General features: G+C 37.4%; 1 protein-coding gene across 1 annotated transcript in view; it reads right to left on the bottom strand.

Annotated features, from left to right (window-relative positions):
- LOC108781851 (growth factor receptor-bound protein 14) overlaps positions 1-18,485 on the bottom strand; it is a 240,160-nt gene extending 221,675 nt beyond the window's left edge. The window contains exons 1-2 of the mRNA XM_018549956.1: positions 18,415-18,485; positions 17,850-18,168 (exon numbers count right to left, since the gene is read on the bottom strand). Coding sequence (XP_018405458.1) covers positions 17,850-18,168; positions 18,415-18,417 — 322 coding nt within the window. The 5' untranslated portion in view covers positions 18,418-18,485. The remainder of the gene's footprint in view (positions 1-17,849; positions 18,169-18,414) is intronic.
- Between the last annotated feature and the right edge of the window lie 6,023 nt (positions 18,486-24,508).

Here is a 24,508-nt window from a genome sequence, read left to right as displayed (position 1 = left end):
TGAGCATTGTTGATCACTTTAAAACTTGTTGTTCATTTACATTTTGACACACATAGAAGTTAAAAATAATATAATATTATTTAATTTTCAAGAGATATATTGGATTATTATTGCTCCTTCGATATCTAAACACTGCAGACTGCATTAAAACTTTTTTTCTCATTTTTACCAAACTTTAAATAAATATCTATTGCATTTTCAGTTACTAGTTCAGCTACAAACACAAATCAATTTTCAAAATGTCTCACTTGTCGGATGTCGGATAAAAAAAATGACAGCTCTTTCTATTCACTTCAAAATTTCTTCACGATATTATGTTCCACTCACATTTTCTTAAATATCCCGTATATATTTATCTGCATTTTGTTAAGAAATTTTATTTTAAATCTATTATCCCAAATGTATGCATCTAAAAAAACAGGTTTACACGTGAGGTCACTCTCTTCGACAGATCGACGCTTTTTTTTTTAGAAAGAAAAACGGTGAGCAATAATTTTTGAATAAATCACTTTCTCACTAACATTTTGTGAAAAGAGAAATTCGACTTGCTTAATAAAAATTAAATTAACGCTATTGCGGAAGTTTCAATCGTCATTCACTCTCGAGATATCCTGCGAAACGTTTCGTGGAAGACTATCGCGGTGCCGCTATATTATCGCGAAAGTTCCAATCGCGATTATCGCGAGGTACTGCGCACATAAAGTGGGATCGGTCGCATGCACTTGATATCATCTCATATCTTTGCACCGCGTATCCTCTCTACTTCGACTCTTTTTCGAGAGAGGGGCCGACCAACGAAGCATTTAAATCCGGCATTGTCTATCGTCCTCGCGTTTCCGTCCCGTTTTCTCGTCAATTTCTTGCAAGGTAGACTTTTCCTCAGACCTGCACCGCCTGTTCTGTTCCGATTTGCGACTTTCTTCCTTCCTTGCTCTCATCATCTTTCCACGATCCGTCACATACCCTCGATTGATGCTCTCTAAAGTCACTAGATTTATAAAGTACCGCAATGGCATATCCATTTTTTTTATAGAAATTAGTGCCATAATGGTGGATATTGCACTACTTAATCTTCACATTAGATTCAGCTATCTTAACCAAAATTTTCTATGCATTTTTGTCAAACTATTTTAAATATTTATGTCCTAAAAAAATTAATTTTACTTTCGATAGTTACTTGTATCGATGTGTACTTTCACCTTCTAAACTTACACGTATCTTCATGGATTTTTATTTACAGAAACCTCAACGACAAGTGAACTCGTATTATACTACTAAAACTAAGAATATATGTATAAATCAACCATTCGTGTTTCTTCGTTAACAAAAAATTTGATTACACACATAAAAAAATTGATTTATATATTTTAAAGTTTTAATTTCCTTCACATAATATGATTGTACAAATACATAAATTTGAAATATCACATTTAGTGTTAAAATGGAGAGAGTATTTTATTGCGGTACTTTATAAATCTAGTGACTTTTTCCTCTCTTTTTTAGCGCTCGCTAAGTGAAATTTCTTTATTGCGTCACGGAAAATCTTTCGTGGGCCAAGCTATCAAAACGAAATCGTCTATCAATACTTATTGACGTCACGTTCCTCGCGAACGTGTCCGATAAACATCCGATAACGTTTTCTCAACGACCCGCATTTCTTTCCTCGTACATACACTCTTTATTATGCGAAAAGTATGATAATTCTGGAGCTGGCTAATATTATAAAATTCGCGAGCATTTACTGAAAGCTAAATTTTCAACAAAATAGCACAACGATTCGAAATTGATTATACTCTATTAAGTGCCACGTTTAGTAATTTTAACTTTCGAAAATATAACTAAAAGTTCTACTTTCCAATTATACGAATAAACGTGATCCTAAATTGATATTTCCGAATAATAATCTGCATGCGCCTTAAATAAAAATCAATTGTGTTATAACAGTATCTTTATAAATTAAAAATCTACATTTAATCAATATATATATGTATACTATATCTTTTTTGCTATTTAATGTTTGTAAATTATAATTATATTAGTTTTGCGCTTGAGATAATATATAGATTCCAACACGTTGAATAAATTATACCCATCATTATCACATTTATCATTTTGTTTAATTGATTCTTGATGAGATACATACATATAAAGAAGATTGAAATATTTATACATTTTATAAATACACATAAAATTTTAAAAATACTCTTTTCTGTTTGTCTCTTAAATGAAAGAAGTACGTCAGCATTGTAATGTCTTTTCGAAAGGAAAATTTCGCAACTTACTGCCGCGCAATTTAACACGTTATTGCCTCAAGCTAATGAACTCGCGGGTCTTGATTAATTCCTGAATTGTGTCAATCTTGAGGAATTGGTACGACGTGCCTTCGGAGCGATGGCGAGAAACGACGCATGCATTCCGCTGATTCTCGAAGCCGTTCCGCGCGATGCCGTCGGGATCCCGTTTCGTATCACACACCACCATCACGTCTAATAATAATTTCACGGAGCTATAGGACATGGGATTAATTAACCGTCTAGTACGATCCGGCGGGATATACACAGACAATATATCTAACCTATGTCGCGACCGCACGACGCGATATATATTCCAGGAACTCTCGCAAAATTATACGCAAAGGTATTGCGAAAGCACCAAGGCCCCTCCATGTTCGAAGGAATAGCTAGTCGTTGTATAAACAGATGGATTACACTGTTAAAATCACAATGTCATATTATACCTAATTTAAATTACTTTGAACCGTTTCTATAAGTCGCCACTCGGTATGTCGTTAATTTAACTAAAACAATTTAATTCAAGAAAGTATTAAAATTTGGCTCAAAATTAATTGACTTTTATTTATTAAGGGCGTACATTAATATAGACATTATTATTTTGAAATTAACCATAGAAATGAATTAACTTACATTTTTACATATATGAAAGTTAGAAACAAAAAATGTTAATTGAGTTACCATTGTTCCTTTATCTAACAGTGTTAAAATAAATTTAAAAGAAGGAAAAGAGAAATTCGATTGTACGACAAAAATTGAATACTTATATAAATAAAATAATATTGAGATTTAGTTTCCAAATTATTATAATTTAAATCTTGTTGTTCCAAAAAGGTAGCCTGGTTCCTTTCGACATGGACGCGCATTTAAAAATCCCCTGAAGACGAGGAACACTCATACGACCAAAAGTATCAATGCGACCGAAGCGAGGCGAAGGGGAGATCGAAGAGAAGAAAATGCATGGTGTTCGTGCATGGGTGACGTCGTGTCGCGTAATTGTGCTCACGAGTTCACCGACACGGTACGGCATGACGCGAAACGAAAGGGGACGAAGAAGGAACATAAACGTTTACCGTCGACGAAGCGTGCCCTAGGTCTTGGCCATATGCAGCTGGAGAAGAGAAGAGAGAGAGAGAGAGAGAGAAAGTGAGACAAACCACTGCCGCCCTTCCCGCCGCATGAAAAACCACGAGGGCTTCGCTACACAGGTGAATCATTTGTATGTATATGTATGTTCCTGATGCGCAGGCGTACACCAGGAGCGGAGTCGGAGCGAAAATCGGGGTGTCGAGGGCAGTATTTCCAAGTAGATTGTCAACATTAAGATGATCTAATAGGCTTTCTACATTAGGCTGTATATAAGAAAGTGACCAATCACAGTCAAATGCGAGAAAAATAATCAACAATGATCGGTCAATTTCTTACGGCTTAAGATTTACAGCTTAGATGTAATAGCTTCTTGTAAAAAATAATGCTTAAGAAGAACGCTTCGGCGTATAACGAAATTACGAGATGGAAGAAAATTCTTCAAATTTACGAGATTGAATGTCCCTTTACATGTTTAAAGTACATACAAAATAAATTCTAGAATACTCATCTTAAAAATGAAAAAAATAAAAAATTATATATGTAATTTTTTAAGTTTTTTCGTTTTTAAATTTAATTGAACATTCCGAGGTTTATTCGTGCGTATATTTTAATATGTAGAAAGTTTTTAATTCTGTAGAACCAATTCGAAGAAATTTCTAATCTGTAATGCCAGTAATTCCATCACACCAGTATCACTTTATAACTTCCCAAAGAACAGAATTGGTATTTCCATCCGTTCGTCTATAGTATTCTTTACTCAGTATTCTCGTTATACAGGCACGTGGAAATAAACGTGTCGAATAGTTTTGTCGTATCAAACGTTCTCGAATCGCTTTGATTTCGCCACCTGCTGCGTCCGCGCGGTGTGTTAACGCGCGGGGAAAAAGGTGGAGAATGACGTGCTTGCACCGATACTCTCGCCTCCACATTCCCCTCGAGACCGGTGACGTAGGATGACGTCACGGTAGATGCTAGTTCCCGGGACGAACGATCGATCCTGGTCATCGTGTACGACCATTACCATATACCTACCACCGCAATGACTATAAGAGACGCGTTTACGCGACACGCGTAATTACCGCCGCGTGAGAGAGAACTTTGAATCAACTTTCGAATACAAAACTTCGGTCTATATATACACGTGCGAGGCTTGTTCAAAATTTTGTTAGGCTTTATCATTTATAAAAGATCGTTTGCGTGACGATTAATTTATATTTGGGCGGTTGATTAAAATATGTATTGTGTAATACAATACAATTAATTTTACAATCTATTATTATTCAAACTTTTCGTGTATCTATGAACTTTTCGACTATTCTAATATTTTGATAAATCAAGAACTTAATATTGAATTGGAGATTCATTCAAGCAGTTATATCAGATGATTGAAACAGTTGATCTTTATATATTCTTTTCAATTCCAGCGGCCAAGTCGCCGGAAGCCATCTCATTGAAATTCCCAACCCACAATGTAAAAAAATTACACGTAAAATTACAGTAATTACAGTGAGTAATGTTGAGACTCACTTTATTAAAGATGTATATTCATATGCAAAGTTATAATTTACAAATAAAATTTATTCTTTAAATAATTTGCTAGAACAAATTTACAATTGAAATTGAGTTTATATAGAAATATTTACATTTTAATTCGACAATGAATTACGTAGAATTTTTTTAAACTATGTTATTGACATTTACATATATATATAAACATGCAGATATAACATTCATGATATGTATTAATATTATGTTAAAATTATGTTAAAAGCACAATTTCATATTTGCACTATAAATTGTGTAATTTTTATACATTCATTTTTACATAATTTTTCATACTTTTTTACAATGTAGGCTTATTAATATTTTCTGTTGAATCCGATTAAAAGCTAAACAAGTTAATACACACTTTATGAAAACGAAGCATAAAATCCTAATTAAGTGGATAAATAAAGTTGTAAAAAATTATCGCAGACGTGTTTATTCAAAGTGCTTCATATAGCTACACTGAAATGAAACTGGTCGTGAGTAATCTATTTCAGAAAATAAATTCAGATAACGTCGGTCGACCCTAAAGACGCTGGCTCTTTGCGTGTCACGTGCGCCCGCCGTATCGAGAAAACGGTGGGCTATATTTATATGGACGCTGTGGGTCGCGTCGTGCGTGTGTCGTACGTGGCGACGATGACTCGTCGAAACACTCCAAATATACGGGAACGAACAAACGGAGATGTCGACGAGTAAGAGGACGAATGGATGAGAGAAAGCTCACGAGAAGAGGGTCGGCTAGAGGCAACACGAGACGAGCATACGAAGGGAGGGATGACAAATAGCGAGCGCGGGAAACGCGAGAGGCGAGGATAAGCGATGGGAGGACGCGACGGAGAACGAAATCGGTTCAATAAATGCAGCACGCGCGGCCGTCGGCACCGCACCGCTTCGCTCGCTAACAATGACGGAGGTGGCGCGGGGTCGCACGGTGCGAGGAGGGCGAAGAAGCTGCTCTGGGCGCGGAAAGTCCGTTTACGCGCGCGAGAGAAACGGAGTGTCTGCGAAAACGCTGCGATCCGAGTTTCGAGCGCGAGCGTGACGGAGAGACAACAAACCCACGCCTGCGCCACGTGGAGTGAACGTATAGTAGCAGCAGCTGGACGAGATCCGGGATGAGACGCGCGACAAGAGTGGGGATCGGTATATAATCGGCGATAATCTAGACTAGAAAGTGCGTCCAAGTCGGATCTCGTTGTCGAAATCTCGTTTGATGAGAAGAGAGAACATATTTTTCTTTTCCTCGTAACGCAACTGCGTCATTCCTTGGATAAAGTCGACCCTGATGCAACGAGACGCACAAGTTGCTTGACAATGCGAGGCGCTGGGAGGCACGGGGACCCTCGCTCTTGCCGGTCGATAGCTTCTGATCGAGCGCGGGAAAGAAACGGGATGGGTCGGAAAGAGATAGAGAGAGACAGAGTGATAACAATGCAACGTGCTCCACGCGATCGCTAATGCACTACTTGTCTATCTGCTGCCGTTAGGTACTGACAATACTCCGTCGTTTTGTCTATCATCAATCGTTGAATTATCCACGCGTATTATTACATTTCTACTCGTTGCGCAACGATATCGCGATTAATTTTGCTGTAGGCTCATTGATGGTAAACAATATTATATTACATTAATTTAATTCATGCTTCTATTGATCACGTATGACTTTTTATTGATTTGTTTTAAATTGTGATTTTTTTATCAATTTCGTTTGATTCGCGATTCGCGGAAGAAATTACGACTATCTATTATTGGAGAGACTCGAATAATTTTCGCGCGTGTAATTATTCATAGACTTAAGCGACCTTGACGGAAAAAGATGAACGATAACAGCAATTAGTTATGCGCGTGTTTGCCGGCAGCTTTCACATTAACTAATGCTAATGAATGCGGAAGGCAGGAACTGTCCGTATGAGTTGAACTTGTTATTCACTTACACATAAATCATAAAATACTTGACAATTGCAATAATTGCAATATATGACACGTGTGTCATTTCACTTTAATTCACTTCCAATAAATAGAAATTTCGTGCTCTAATAATCGTCACATTTATCAAATAATTCGTATAATTCGCTTAATAAACATCTATACCTAAATTAATAAAACCACAATTCAAGATAGTCGTTCTTTCATAACATAAACATATAATTATTAAATTAATTCAGTGACCTAATGATCACATTTGTCGAATAATTCATATAATATGTTTATAAAATATTCATACCTGAATTAATAAAGCAACAACTCAATATAATCATTCCTTTATAGAACATGAAAATAATCAATAGATATTATAAATTCTCTGACCTAATGATCGTTATGACATTTATTGAATAATTTGTATAATTCGCTTATAAAATATTTATATCTGAATTAATAAGGCAACAATTCAAAATGGTCATCCTTTCCTCTGACATGAAGCTAATTGCAGTAGACAAAAATGATTTTGACAACTCCTACTTTTATCGATTCGAAGGAGTATGATTTTCAATTCACTTAACGGTGCCACGCCTGCAAATGTCGGCTAGGTGAACAGGGACAATGGGGAAAGAGCTGGAGACAGCAAGGAGAAAGGCGGTGAAAAGGGATAAATGAGGGACAGAGAAAGGGGAGATACGAGAGAGAGAAAGAGAGAGACCGGATGATAACAGAAGAGGCATCGACCGCTCGGATACGTTGCCTGGACAACACAACGAACGTCGACTTTAGTCGAATTATTTGTTAAGCCGCGCTCACACGAAATACGTCGTTTATTAGTATTGGATGAGAGTTACATCGGTTTATCCCGGAATTAGCGCTGCGCGAATATGCCGCAAACCTAGGACAATTAGATTATTTGAATGAAATCCCAGAATATCCATTGAAGTCCTAGTATTTAGTTACTAATTGAGCGAACGTCAATTCAGCCTTTCGAAGAGAAAATTTCGATTATATAACTCGTATACTTAATTCAACAAAATTTGTACTTATTAAATGCCAAATAATTCTACAACTTATACTCATATTAATCTGATATTTTAATAATCATTTATTTATTCTATTCTAATTTTTCATCGCCTTTCCAAATCCGAAAATACCAAAAAAATAGCTATGTAATATCATACAAGATAAAGTAGAAAAAGATGGATACTGTTAGCCATGTGACATAAGCGAACGCAACAAAAATGTCTTTACTGTAAAACGTGAATACTGTGCTAAGTGGAGGTTTTATAAACACACTACGTAATTAAATTAAACGTAGTTATGAGCATGTAACATCCAGACGAGGCTTCAACGGGATGTGTTCTCGATGCACATTATTGGAATGAAACACCCGTGTTTCAAATGACACGTAACGACAATCATACTCGGCATTTCCCTCTTCACGCATATTCTCCCTTGTCTCGCGTTTCTAGGAGAGATAGGTTGGGCAAGGTCCGGCATGCTTTTCAAGCCATGCGGTCGCTTCCGAACGAGGGTTGTTCACCCCTATCCCGATCGAATTTTACGGCTTGGCAGGATTGCGAAATAATGTATGGCTACGTGAGAATCAAGCTTACACACAGCTAAGCAAACTAGAAAATGATATTAACGAGAATCTTCTTTATACGTTATTGGAGTTATTTAAAGATATATTATCTATAATTTTTGCATTTTTTTCTAAATTAATGGAACACCGGAAGCTAGTTTAACTCTTCTACTATTTGTGTTATTTATAATTGATTTTGAAAACATGTTATTGCAATATAATTATGCAGATTATTGTTTTCCTGTTAAAATAAGCTGAATTTTCCGCAAATTGTTTTCCACGAGTTAATAGGTAGAATGCAAAACATCCGAGTCCAGTCGAGAGTTAAGGGACACATGCATCGTGGAGAATGCAAAAGAATAGCATGCAAAAATGTCGTGCTAACGGAGCGCCATTAATCAGCGGTAACCACAAGCGCGTGCGGCATCGCGTCTAGTCTCGCGCAATTAAGGTAAACACGTGGTGGAAATTAATTAATCGATGCGCGATGCCATGCGTGGACAACAACGTCATTTGTTGCGCGACCTGGTCGTCGCCGAGAACATTGGCGGCGTGAAAGAGCATGAGGATAATAAACGGAGCCGACAAATGCATTTTTCAGCGCGACGTTGATACATGATTATTACGAAAAAATAAATGTGCGTTATCACGTCGTGCGTGTCCTACCTCCGATAAAAGCGAATCGTTAAAATCTTTGCATGACCAAGTACTCGAACGAGATTGCGTGTCGATTATGCCGGTGTGATCTGGACTTGCTAATCTTACTCGGTGCAAAAAGATAACATGAAAACCTGTGTTGGACTTTACGTCGGGAATTTCAAGACATTGTTACAAGCAAAATTCAATGTAATATTTTAATGAAAAAAAGTAAACAAATTGTCCTCTTATAAAGTATTCATAATAAGTCCAGAAGCTAACTAAATCAAATTTATTTACTTGAATAGTGATCAGTAATGTGACGTGTTCTAAATTAAGAACCTTATTAAGCTAACCTTTAGTACTAATTTAATATTAAAAATATTAAAGGAATATAAGAATCGATATACGATACAAACATCTATTTAAATCGAACTTGATTGTGGAAATGTAGCAAAGTATTTTAGAAAAAAAAGTTGATTATCTCATTTTTTAAAGTATTTCAGATAAAAAGTTATAAGTAAACGGACTATGAGAGTTTAAACAGATAACAAGTTCAAGGTTTATTAGGATACCTTATTAGAGTAGGTTTTGTTGGTAAAGCAAACTATTTGTGAAAGACTTAAGGCCGATATTCATAATCGATTTTTATACTTGAGACTATCATAAGTAGTCTTAAGATGTCATAAGCCAATCAGAGAACTGTTTAGTATCTTAAGACATTATTTAAAATTATTTGAAAATAAGAATACGATAACAGATTATGAATATCATCCTATGAAACATTTTCATAGAAATATTATGACATGTAACAATATCCGGTATACAGAAGTGTCTTCTGACGATATTGCAATCTGTGCGATTCTTTATCTAATCTACAATACACAAATTTTTTCATTCAACCGTTTATTTCTTTGAAGTGGAATCTACTATACAATAAACGTATTCCTGACACGTCTATACCACCATGTGTGAAACGTAATGGATGCATTGCGCAAAAAAACTGAGGAAACGCAGCGCACGTGTACTTCATCATGCTAGTGTCAATAACGTGACGATAACAGCTGGCATCAGTAACTACATGCGAAACGCGAAATTTATTTACAGCATTTTGCATTAATCTCCACGAGAGCTGAAGGTTGTCCAAACAAAGCCTCAAATTATTCACGCAAAATCATCTACTTCCTTCCATTTTATCTGCTATTATTTGTGATTGAGATTTCTATCTTTCGACTCCACAGCTACGTCCGTGAGTTTTACCGCGCTTCGGTTTATCCATCGATTTGCTACTCAGTTTGCAATTAATATCTTCATAGTGAAAACTTTGGTACCTATTAATCCTCGAATTAAGAGATTGAAAAAATATTATTTATAATTAATAAAAGATTATATGATTTTTCAATATACCAGTATTCAATCTTGTCTCTTAATTATTTAATATTATATTTAATTATTTTTCGTACTCGCAAGTTAAACATCTAGAAATGAAGTCTCGGACTAAAATTTTGCTAATTTTAAAAGCTAACACGCATTTAAAGAAAGAGCATGATTTTTTATGCATATTCCAATCCGATTTGACAAAATTTATTATTCTTAATTATTAATTTAGGAGCAATTATCATATATTCGCATTTGTGTCAAAAAAGGAAAGTTGGCAGATAAAATACACATTGTCAGTATAATTTAGAAGAAAATGCAGAAACGCGTTCCAGCTATTTGAATCAAACGCGTCACAAGTCATTTCGGTACAAGACACTTTACCATTTCCAATCGTGCGAGATTCACCAAGCTGAGTGATTTTGTTCTAATATCACAAGATCGCGAACGCGTAACGATCGAACTCACTGACGTGTTTAAAAATTATGACTGACTGACAGTCGAAACACATAACTCGTACTTGCGCGCACTTACGGCCGTTCACTCAACCGACGCTCCTCAAAGGAAGTATTGATGAAATACATAACGTCGCAGCCGAAGGCCATGCACGACACACATTCTGACCAACGCGTTCTGACAGGCGCAATGGTCGATCAAGATATCGCGGACTGACGCATATGCAGTATTTGCCACGTAATTTTGGCTCGCGATTATATTAGCGACGATTAGTTGTTACTAACATAACACATATAATTTAACAGGTGTTATTAAATTATTATCGACAATGAAGATACGACAACAAAAACAAGTGCAATACGACATGTGTTCGAAGTACATGATATGTCTTTCATACATTTATGAAAATATTAAGAGAATTAAGTTAGATTGCTTGTGGCAATTGAATAATCAGCGTGTGCACCATAAGCATATGAGAGAGGTGTAACACAGGTCGGAGGCCTAACATAAAAAGAAGAAGAAGAAAAAAAAGAAATTAGATTGTTCAAAATTTAAAAAAAAAATAAGGGAATACTAAAATACGATATCTGTGATGCAATGTATCTATATTATTGTATACTAGGATCCTGTTCCACGTCTCTCGAAATAGAGGACTAATGCACAGAATTGAGATCACCCCAGAATTTATTCGCAACGTCGACGCAAGATATAAGAAAGCTGAAGCTACGCTATACTAAAATAACAGATGGTTACATCAGAGTCGAATCGTAAAACGAAACTGCGAAGAATCGTGAACAATCGACACGTGTCTGTTTCACACCATGAACACACATGTGATGTTAAAAAATGACTCGGTAATTATTTGCCACAAGATATCTTTGAATTCCAAATGCCATAACAGCTCTTTCCTTATTTTATTTGAATGATCTATTATTTGAATGAAAATGATGAATTTGAATAAAAACTATTTAACTAGGAGACACAACATAAAAAATTACGGAAAGTTCAAAATTAAACAAATAAATGACTCATTGCTATTTTTGAAATATAACGGAACAGACCATACCGCGAATCAATATAATCGTGCCAGAGATATACGGGATGGAATTAGAGAAATTTAACCCAACACCAAACGGAAATATCGGTGACTCATGCAGTTGCATATGCTTCAGATTTGTATGATTACAAATTGCAACATGATATCGGTAGTCTTCAAGACCGTGTTTCGTAACAGTGGAGAGCAAACACGTTCAATTATTTCATGCGAAAATGCATTTTATTATTATGTAATAAAAATTATCATTCTGTTAAATCTATTCTCAATCTGCCGATAATCACCACGGTGATAGTTCCAAAAAACGATTGTTCAACCGGAAATGAGACGCCAGATATTCCAAACTTCTGCTGAGCGAACTCTCGCAGAAAGAAATTCGCGAACTTCGTAATCCTCGGTGCCTTTACTTGTTGCGCGACGAGGGTAACGATGATCGATGATCTTCTTCCCGTATCGTTTGATAACCGCAAACCGCAGACATGTGATGCTTGTCACTGCGAGAGCACGTTTATCATCGCTCTCTCTCTCTCTCTCTCTCTCTCCCCCCCCCTCCCCCTAGGTATCTGATATCGATATTTCTAATAATACCACTTCCCTCATGGGTTTTCGCTTTACATCTCCGCGATACCGTGGATATTACGCCGCGCGTTTTAATCGAATCAAAAAGTTTCAATATTTTATATGTAATTTCTTAAATTGTAATTACTGTATTGGGAAGAAGTTATATATGTTTACTCAAATATTGCAAATAAACTAATTCGACTATCGTTTACTGTTCCTGCGAAATTGTTTGTATACATACTTTTTTCGAAACGATTATATTTCCGTCAACATACTTTGCTTTTCTCATATTATTGTCATGTTATCATGTGAATTCCGTAAGTTTTGCATTTCATAAATGACCTTGAGAGGATAAACGAAAAGGGAAGACAAAGTAAAAAGAAAAGATAGCCAGGAAACGACGAAAAGAAACGGAAAGAAACAAAACGAGACGAAAGATCCCAGAAGATGAACTTATGATTAATGCTGCTAGACGGCCGGATAGTAAAAAGCGTTCGGCCGCCGCGAAAATAAAGAGCCGTAAAATCTAATGAGATGAGTTCCATCGGGATCTCCGAGGGGGACTGCTTTCTGCGCATGAAACCCTCTCGGCACCAATATTGGCTGCGTGCCGGTCTCATACAAGGTGTTTGAAAGCAATCACATTTCAACAAAACAATATTTCTCGTCGAAATCTGAGATAATTCAAAATCCAAGATATTTTTTTCTTTCCATTTTACATAAATGCAATATTTTTCTTTTTTCTTCGAGAACTTTACTACATCATTGTTATTGCTACCGATTTTTATTCAGCTGGATTTTTATTATTTTCTATATAATTTCTGAGATTTTAATGTTAATCGACATTTCTACTAAATAAAATCTAACGTATCGATAGTTTTAGCGTTAAAATCCGGTTGCTCGTTTCAACGAGTATTCTATCGGTTTTTATCGTTCAAACTGTGCCAGTTTTTTTCAACACCTTGTATAACAGCGAAAGCGAATGCGGACGTAATCGATGTGGCGCCGATTAGCCCAGACGAAATTGCCTCCGCAAAACGACGCAGTGATACCTTCGACACCATACTTTGCGATTTCTCGTTTACCGTTCCTTTGTCATTGCTTACGTGATGGTACGACGAGACGGCAGGCCTTGAAGTGTAACATAAAGATGTGAAAAGTTGTAATCACATCGGCGAAGATAATGGTAAACACTGTTGCAATTGTATATGAACATGCGTTCGTCGAAGGAAAAATATTTTCGCAATCATCTCGCTCGCGAAACGATTACGCGGAACCATCCCTAATCATTCATGATAAGTATAATAAACGCGGCATGCAAAAATGCGAGTTTTAAATTATATACTCTTAAATCGATAATTTAATCTTAACTCATTTGCGTGTATATCCCAACAAAACTTTTATAAAAGAATTCTCAAATATTCTATTAAAAGTGAGTCTTCTTCATCGAAGGAAGATCTTTCCCGAAAATGGAAAGGCGTTGAATTAAAGACGTCCTCGCGAATCCCATTGTTACGGATGCACCAAGTGCATAATTGACTCGCAATTTATGTCCCGTGCAACCACATGTGGGTGGCCGTGCGACGACCGTATCGCTTGTTTCTCCTTTTCCTCTGCCTCTTCCGCCTGCTCGGCGTCTATTTGTTCGCGTTTGTCGGCAAGGTGGTCCCACGTGAAACAGTACCTCTCATATAGCATACACGCATCGCCACGCAACACGACCTTGATCCTATCTGTATTTAGAGATAGATCGTGCCTATGCCTGTGAACTCGCAATGACGCACGGACTGTTTTTCGTACCGAATTCTGCCGATTCGTTGCAAATCTTTGCTAATCAACACATCGCAAACTGTGCTAATACGTGACGAAGTGTGGTTGGTTTCGGCACGAATATCTTCGTATGTCAACTACGTGTCGTACTTTCGCATGTCGTAAATTATATATCTGTATCCCGCGTAAGAGATTCAATCCTCCGGAACTGATGTTTATTGGAGCCACTAAACTATAAATTCCTTCGTCAAAGATGTTAAACAATTTTCTTTATGTTAGATCTGCAAAGAATCCTGCACTAATTAAAGTCAAAATTGAGTGAACGAGTTAGTTTTTATATACATCATAATTTATGTAGCGAACAAAAGATGTCAGATGCAAAGCTCAATAATGAACAATTTTTGAGCTATGATGCATCAAAGACGTTCTGACATAAGCATATGTTTTAAACCTTTGATGCCATAACTCAAACACTATTATTAAGCCACTTTTGTTCATCATTATAAGCTACATCATATGCGAAAACTAATTAACACATTTTACCGGGATCCAATTTCTACATAATTAATGCGGGGTTCTTTAGTTAAAGAGATTCTTATCAAAATATATTCATCGTTAGTATATTAATTATTTTTCAATTGAGTTATATTAATTTAGTCCCTTGTAATTGGTGATTTTTAATTAATACAAATTAAATGGGTCTCACAAATTCAGGTGTTTTAACTGCGTCGCAGATTTTGGCGTCACCTCCGAAAGGTTAACGACACAAATACATACGAAAATTTTCATTCGAGCGCCAAAGTGTGCCACATATAACATCTAACAGATTCGGACAGTTTGTTAGCATTAACTGTAAAAGACGCGCATCGCACGACAAGAAGGAGGCAGTCGACTTTTCGGCACGGTCGTTCACTCTCGTCCTCTTCTTCACCTTTCCTGTCGCGTCCTCACGTAAACTGCGCAGTAAACAAACCGAAGTGCGTTTACCTCGCTCTATCGGCTTCCGCAAACGCGATCTGCTCGAATTTCTTCTTTTTTTTTGTCATTCCTCTTCGCTCGCTAAATTGCTCGAGGCATTTTAATGAGACGTCGTATATATTAAAACGATCATTCACCGCGACCCGCTTTCTCCAAAAAGCCGTCACGCTTACACTCGTTATGTACTACGTGCAAACTGCAATAGGCGTAAATGCGTAGAATTAGTGAGTCAAGTTGAATTGATCTATGTACTGATCGAGTCATTTGCGAGATTGACGCGATTAAATTTTATCGGCGTGTGAGCCTAGCTGTACGACGCACGGTCATGATTGCAGATGACAGTGATAACCTCTGATACGAGTAACGATGGAGATATGATCAAAGAACAAAATGCCGACCTTTTTATAATTCTATTTTCTATCCTGTTGACATAAACAATTATAAAACGATACACGTAAACGGTACACGTAAACGATACACGTAACTATCTGTGATCTAGTAAAATGATAAAGATGCCTGACGTTTATTTTAACGCGTTTGTTATACTCATGAGTTCATTGATGATTTAAATCTTATCTTATCAATTTCTGATTTCTAGTGCCCCAATCATTTTATTGTGCTACACTTATTGCGCATCTTCAAATGCAGCATACTAGAATCTAAAACCAATTTTTTTTCCTCGGAATGCGGAAAACCACATGCTCGTGTTTCGACATGCAAGTCCATGTCAAAAATGTTAAAATTATAACGTCAAAATATCATACGAAGAAAAATATAGTTATATAAATGTATATGTACAGATATAAAAAAGTATTGTATTTAGTATAATATATAATTCAAATACAGATACAAATCTCTTATAAATTAAATATTTTTATTTAAAATATGCAATACTTTTTTAAATATAAAAATAGATTTGAAAAGATTATCATACATAAAGATAAGAGAAACATAGAAAATCTGAGAAAAAATAGATTGAGATAATTTAGATAGTTCAAAGATACCGTCGTGAGAAAATTACGAAATATGATAAATCACAGTTATAGCGTAATAAACACAGATAATAAATAAGTAGATATTATTTTAGAGATGATAGATATGTATAAAGCCCATTCTTGTCGCTACGACGTTGTGCAGGACACATATCGTATAAATCAAAATAATCTGCTCGTGCATACATCGCAATTTAGCGAGCCTACTTAACCAGAACTTTGCAACACAAACAACAGCTATTACAAATTCAAGCACATGTGCCGGTAAGCGTGACTTACCGCTCCTTGCTAATTTAAGCAAGGATTAAATGTCACCGTTCAGGGAAATTATGTGATCGTCCTTACGCTATTCACGTTCCCACGAACGGCGACAGAGTTTACATCTCTTTCGGTGAAGCCGGTTATTAGCGCCAAAGCGAAAAATATACGATATAGTTCGCTAACATTATTGGAAAATGGATATTACCGTATCGATCGTATGGAAGTTTAAGGGTGTCTAAAAGTTGAACGTGTATGATAATATGAGCGCAAATATGAAATGGAGTGGGGGAGGAAAAGGACTTGCATAAAAAATACATCTTACCTCGGATGGACAATATATTCATATCCAAAGCTACACTGCAAACATATAAATGAAATGGTCAAGAGAAAATAGGTTGTGGTAAAACAAACCTTGATCGCAACAACGCTTGACATGTAAGAGACATTGATTAGTAAAACATTAATTATAGATGCATTCGGAGGAACATCCGTCACGAACTTGAGTGGAGAATCTGACACGCTTCCCATTGTTTGTAAGCAAAGTCTATATAAAGTTAGAGATAAAACGGAAGCTTATCGTTGTAAGTATTGTTATAACAGCGTCAAAAATAAGAGCTTATCAGACTTGCTCGTTAAAGTTGCGATAATCTCCGGACGTGTTTTGACCAGCTTGAGCGCATCGACGATAATTAAAAGTAACATCTTAATATCGGCTGTGTCATAATTATCAAAAAAGCGATTATTTGTAAAATTGTCTCAACATATATAATCTCCGTTATCGAATCCGACCGTTCCGTTCCTCAACGCGGTAAGCGCGACGCGAAATACGAGCTTAAAGTAATCCGATGCATGGAAATCGATTCCGCATTGGAAATCACATAAGCCCCCGTCGTCTCTTCTTCAAGTTATCGTGATTATAATCTTTCAAAGACAAGATTTTAAAACCGAATATACTGCCAGAGTCTCACACGGAAAGAACAATTTTGCTGAAGTATCTAAAAATTAGCAAAATACTGATCTAAAAAAAATTTTGTCAGATCATAAAAATAATTATGTAGAACGCTTAAACGTTGATGACGATTCTTTTAAAAAATTTAACATTTTACAACCAGTTTGAGTGTTCTACATAATTATAATATTTTGATGATCCAAATAAAATTATATTCAGATCTATATTTAGCTAAATTTCTAAATATGTCAGTAAAACTGTTTTTTTTCTTTTTTCCTATTATTATCGTCGTTACTGTTATGATTTTCAACATCGATTAATAATCATTAAGGACACAGAGGTATGAAATCCGCTTAAGAGAAAAACGCGCAAAACTTACTGCATGTTCTTGATAACCAGCTCCGAATCAGTCTAGCATAATCGACGTAATCGATCACCTCGTCGAAGTCGCACAATAGCGCACCGTTTTGATCTTTCCGACATTTCCTTGGAACATCCTTGCTGCGGGGGTGGTGGTGATGGCAGTGGAGATGGAGAATCTCAGATCGTCCCGTATGGATCGCATTCGGGCTCTCAGTTGGATCTTCCTCGATGGCGCTCGTTAGCAAGGAAGTATCAGCGGAGTCTGCTGCCATACCGACGGCACTGCAATAAGACCGGTCGACGATGGGTTTCCAGTGACCATCACAAAAACGAACCTACGATAATCACATGTTCGGCAATTACCATGTTAATCGACGTATTTAATTTAATTCGTGTCAAAAGATAAAAACGCGACACAAGCCAAAACAATTTTACAAATTAAGCGAGTTGTCATAATGTATCAATAAGCCATTGCACAAACTAATACATATCGCTTTACTATGCAAAACTATCAGGAAGTAGTACCGAAGGGGATTCACTAAGGAAGATTATTATTTGATTACGCCTACGTGTTTTATTACCATGGAAGATTGACGTTAACCCCTTCAGACCTCGTGAATGTAGTACAATACAATGTACATCAAATTTGAAGATATTATCCGTTGAAATTATTTAGTTTTATCGACATCATCTGAAATCAAACACAATAACGTACATGTAGAAAAAATAGAGTCAAAATTTAAAGAAAAAAAGAAATCATTTTTCAATATAAATTGTTCATTAAAGTGCCCTTGAATTGAATGTAAAATAATTTTTTTAATATCTGGTTCCATTGAAACCAGATCTAAGGGGTTAATCATAGTTTTATTGAAGAAACTTATTTCGAGATGAAGCTCAAATAGAAGATAGTGTATAATCAAAGAGAGATAGTACTTTCGAAGTCAACAGAATTCTGCGAAATAAGATGACAGCTCCGGATACGTCATCATCTTGCACTTGATTCACGATAACCCAGATTGCCAGATTTGTACGTACAAAGTGGGTTATCGTGTCGCGCGCGAAGAAAAAAATCGTCATTATCGCCGATATTACGCAATCGCAATACGAAGATAAACATCTCGACGATGCCCTCCGACCCCACCGGCTGTCGCGACGGCAATAGTGATGTTTTATTATCGGCGCGTAATCAATCGACGCTTGCAGCAGTTATCGTTCCACGGTACCGCGTGGCTCGCATCGTCAAGCTCTGTTTTATCAAAGGCGGTGGAGAATCGTGCGGTGAACGGCAGCTGCACGTGCCGCCGCGGACAAGAACGTCCGCCCGTTCGTGCGGCGAGGATGCCACAACAGTCGGGTACATCCCGAAGGAAGAGAGATTTCTGGCGAGGTAGACTTCCTGACAAAGGCCAGGGCCGAGTATGCCTTTCGTCATCCGAGCGCGCGAGTCGAGAAAGAGGTATCGATCCGGCGAGCCGGGCTCAATAATTCCGACGAGGGTCCCTGTCTCGCTCCTTTAACGCGGGAACACAATTTGTCAGCTCCTGGACGATGCACACTGCTCGCCGCGCTCTTCTCCTCTTTACCTGGGTCCGCGATCACGACGGCTTGGCCTCTCCTTGTCCTCTTACCTCACCCCCACTCGGCTTAAAAGCATCGATCTTGTCATTAAATCGGGAGATGAGCGCGAAGGTGAAATTGATCTTTGCACCGCTTCGACAGTAATGTCAGTCATTAACTAACGATCACTTACGGAATCGACATAATTTTCCACAAATGAATAAAATACACGGTAATGAAAATATCTATAGCGTTGGGAGAATTATTTGACACATGTTATTATATAAGTTTAATTTTTCATACAACCTGCGTCGCGGATTGTTTCACTGTGGCGAAACATGTTGCGATACGTATGGGCTCAGGTATGCGATCAGCTGTGCTAAAACTCGTAAATATTCACCGGCGCGCGCATACTTGATTTTACGACTATTATCGCCGCGCAGCTTACGGAAAGATATACCTCCGTTGCAACACCACGCGAATGATAGAGCGTAGCGAGGACACGTGCCGCCTGCATCGATCGACTCTGCGCTGCGATTAAACGAATTCGATATTGATAATGAAACGATAGCGATAATGGGAAGATTTCACGAGTGGCAGTGCATCCGTCTCGCTCGCAATCGCGTCTTCGTAAATGCAAGATTTTACAATTTTTTTCATCGGTAACGTCTAAAAATACTCGCACTTAATTGCTGCAAAAAATTCTTCCACATAATCGATCATAATTTAGTATACAGCAAGTGACAGTGTAATGACTCGTAAAATTTACGATTAAAATTATTTAAATATACAATTTATTGAAATCATTAATTTTTTACATTGACAATTTATCAAATACTATTCGAGCAAATACTCTGTTACTTTAGAACAATGAAGTAGAAAGATATACTCTATAATGAGGCAACTAACATGCCTCGTTTTAACCGAATTAATTAAATTTACGATAATTATTATTTTAGAGTTAAACAACAAGAGAGCTTAAAAAAAAAGAGAGCTTTCAAAGATGAGTCTTTATTTTTTAAGACTAACAGAAGATTAAATCTATTTATTCAATTGATTTGGCTATTTATGGAGCATGAACGATTTTTCGTACATCAAGAAGCGATGATGATGATATTGCCTGATGATAGGATCTGACGAACTGGTCATCCGGTCGAATAGTCCATCAAGACTGAGGACGAGATGTCAGAAGGAACAAGTAGTCGTAATCCAAAAGGAGAAATGAGTTTCATATACTATAGAAGTTTTCTCAAGATTGCCAGTTACGAGAATAGTACCTCCGGTTTATCCTAGCGCCAACCCCAAAAGCCGATATCTCGTCTGGAGCAAAGTTCGAATAAGTTGATGCGCGTAGGAAACGCAAGGGAAAAAGTTGAACTACGAAATCGATATGGATGTCACTGCTGTTTCGCTGGAACAGGTGTCACATATTTCGCGATGAATAAAATCGATTACACGATATTTGCAGTGTCCCTGTTTAATACTTTTATTTAATCTCGCGTTGTCTTTGTGTTTTACTCGCGACTATAATTTCGAACCTACTATAATGCACTTATCGTGTTTTATATATTTCATTGCATCGAATCTTCTGCAAACGCAATATGTCAATTAGTTGTTATTGAATTAGCCTGGCGAGTTTATTTCACTGTTATCGCGCCGCCTGTCAAAACTTTAATTTCCGTAAGAGCGTCGTCGAAAAATTTCTTCTCTCTCCCTACATTTTCACTCCTAATGTCCCTTCCATGCTGCGGCGTTTACGAACGGTGACGTGAGCTCGCTTGGCGCTCGACATTGAGGGACGTATACACCTCCGGCCTTTTCCCGCCTTTTATTTCGACAACAAAAACACGACGGCATTATCCGTGCGCGCCGATGCGATATCAGGAGTCCTGTGCGCGCAAAAATTTCTCATAATAACTCACGTTTACGATAAATCATAAACGAAAGATTTGCGATAGTTTTTCGATAGATCGAAATTTGCAAACTGAATTTATGTTCTAATAGTTGATCGCGCAAAACGCGATCTGAATACAAGTTTCTTCTTTAATGTCATCGGAATCGCTATTCTTGCGTAAAGAGAGATCTGAATTTTGTATCGAGATAAGTTAAGAATTTGAAATTCCATATGAAAATTATGATAACCAAAAATTCTTTCGACTTGATCAAAATTCTTGTTAGGCCTACTTGTTAATTTAATCAGAATATTTTTCTCGGTATATATGTATAAAATAGGGATGAGTGATTTTCATATAATTCTATCTTCCATACTTTTAATTAAACATCATTCACTTATTAATAATGTTTAATTATATAAATCGTTTTCTCGGAATGAATTAAATTATATACTAGAACATGCACAGACGATACTTAGAACAAATGGAAGGAAGATAAAAGGCTTTTGTACAACCTGTTCAAGTTTTCGTGTAGTGCTTGTAATACAAATAGAACTGTTCCGAAGTTAGAACTGACCGGAAGTTTCTTCAAAATGACCAGGTAGGAAGACAAAGAGAGAGAGAGAGAGAGAGAGAGAGAGAGAGAGAGAGAGAGAGAGCTCTCGACTTTACGGCAACGTCGGGCTCGGAAACTGGGGGTTACGCAAAACGGATGAGCCCCAGAGATACCGCGCATCGTTTACCGACATTTACTAGCGGAAGAGATGGTAAATTACGCCGCGTATCTCTCGTGTACGAGCTGTTGCTGCTGCTGCTCGCGGTAAAACATTACGACAATATTTTGCTTTCGATTCAGAGTTTGTTTTCGATGATATCCATCGAGTGTTCGATAATAGGTGCAGACCAGGGATATATTTTCTCTGTTGAAAATTAAAACAATATTTTCTCAGGCGAAAATTTTATCAAAAATTTTCGATCGCAATTTAATCGTATCATAATTGTCGGTATAATAAATACAACCAGAATCGATTTTCTAAAGGTAATAAAGAAAAGAGTATGACAGAAAGAAATGTGAAGGTGAAGCGTAATATCTCGCTCTGTCGATTCGGTATTTTTGTCAGCGAGCACCGACGTATGATCGATACCTTGCGATTCTTAATGCAAAACCGCACATTTATAGGCTCGGCCTGTCATCGCTTATTTTTCTACGTGATGATAAATGCTCTCACGATCCGTCGATCATCGATCTTATTCTTCGGCGTGCGCGGATTTTTCCTTCAAGATTAAAAATATAACATCCCCCGCGGTGACTAATGTGATGTATGCAACATGTATATACATCGAAAATAACATCATAGTATCAAATATCTCAAGGAAAGTTTTTGAAGAATATTTTACACATTTAAAAAATTATTTCGCTGAATACAAAATAGATGAAAACTAACGAAATCAAATAATGAGTGGATATAAATAATAAATTATTTCAATTTATAGATGTACCTACAACGAGCTACTATTTACAGTTAGAACACTGAGAACAATATCTGGTTGAAAATGGATAAAAATCCGATTCAAACAGTCAGAATTCCGATTCTTTCAACTAGAATTCTAGTAGATTTAACCAGAAAATTCTTATTCGTCTCATTTTTAACCAAAAGTCCAATTAATCAATATATTATATATTTCAATGAAAAAATATTTAAGAAAACTAAAATTATAAAGTGAAAAATATATATATGATATTCCTTCTAGGAACTAAATAATAATTCCTAAATCATCGTTCATCTTCTAAGAATTACAATTAGCGTGCGATAATAATTAAGAAAATAAAAAGAAATTAAAAATGATGATAACATTAAAAGAGTTATACAGCGCTAAAAGGGCTGTGTATAAAGTACTTGATTTAAAAACTTGAAATTTGCAAAGTCAATGAAAGTCAGTCTCAAAACGCCAAGCTGAGCAGATCAATTCTGCGCGGTATATTTTTTATTCTCCTTCGCCTATAATTCCCATATTCCTTTACATCATTAGACTCTATCGGGATAAACGTATCTGCGATCGTTCACCGTTTCGCTGAAATTCGAATTCGTCATAATTATATCGATTATACCGTTCCCGGAATTTCAGTCGACTGTATAATCAGCGACGACGAAATTATTCGCGAGCGTACAATAGTAAGGACGGAAATCGCGCCGATAAAAGAACGTTTTATCGCGCGCGAGGTAGCCTCTCACAAAGGTTCCGCTGTACTCTTTTTTTCCGCACATATTGCCGTTACTGTCGGCCGTCACGTTTGAAAGCTCCTGGCACGCGGGATTATAAATTCGGCAGTGGAAACTCCCCGGCAATACGGACGCACAACGGTATGAACATTCCGTGGCGATCGACTTTACGAAGCCAATTTCGTCCGGTAACGCTCAAGCGGTCGTAGCCTCGGGGAAATTCACCTCGTCGCGTACTTTTTCCACCTCTCTTTTAAATCGCCATCTCTTACCCAGAGCCCGGAATCCTTTATTCGCGTGGCGCGCTCGCGCGTCGATCCTCGGTTCCTCTTCGTATTATTGCGGAAATCCCCGCTGAAACGCGCGCGTAAAAAAGCCGTTCGAGGTAAGGTGACAAATGGTCATACGCGCAAATACCGGATCCCCGTGATTGCGCGGGAATCGAATGTTCGTGTCTCCTAACTCACTCGCGTACTCCCCGCGTTTATCTCTCTCTCACTCTCTCTCCACGAGAGGCATTCTCGCGTTTCGTAACTCCGATTGCCGACAATCCCGACGCGCGTAACGCGACGAGCGATCCGGCCGGGAAATAACTTCTAATTGCTAAATGGATCTATAAATCGTTTCGCGCTCAACACGTATAATGAAACCGTGTTATTTAGTTAATTGCAGGTGCGAACTTCACTTCGGCCTGGTGATATATCACGCCTATTGCGAATAATTGCAACGTAAAGCGCGCGGCCGGTCAATCGATCGTCCTCTCGGAGAGACGGATCTCCCCAGCGAATTGTCTCTTTTTCTGCCCTCCTCGCGATCCCGCAGTCAATTTCCCCGGGTACACAATATCGGTGTCGAAGCTGCCAATCCGAACGGCTGCGAAATCGGATAGTGCGCGTCTCACGAAGACGTTCACATGCCATGCCGTCACGCTCGATAACAACCGTCTGCATCTTCCTTTCTCGCGTCTATGAAGGAGGATCGCCGTCAAAGAACGCCACGTTCTG

Source organism: Cyphomyrmex costatus, unplaced genomic scaffold (assembly GCF_001594065.2).
Source record: "Cyphomyrmex costatus isolate MS0001 unplaced genomic scaffold, Ccosl1.0 scaffold91, whole genome shotgun sequence".
NCBI lineage: Eukaryota > Metazoa > Arthropoda > Insecta > Hymenoptera > Formicidae > Cyphomyrmex > Cyphomyrmex costatus.
This window is presented reverse-complemented; position numbering and strand designations above follow the sequence as displayed.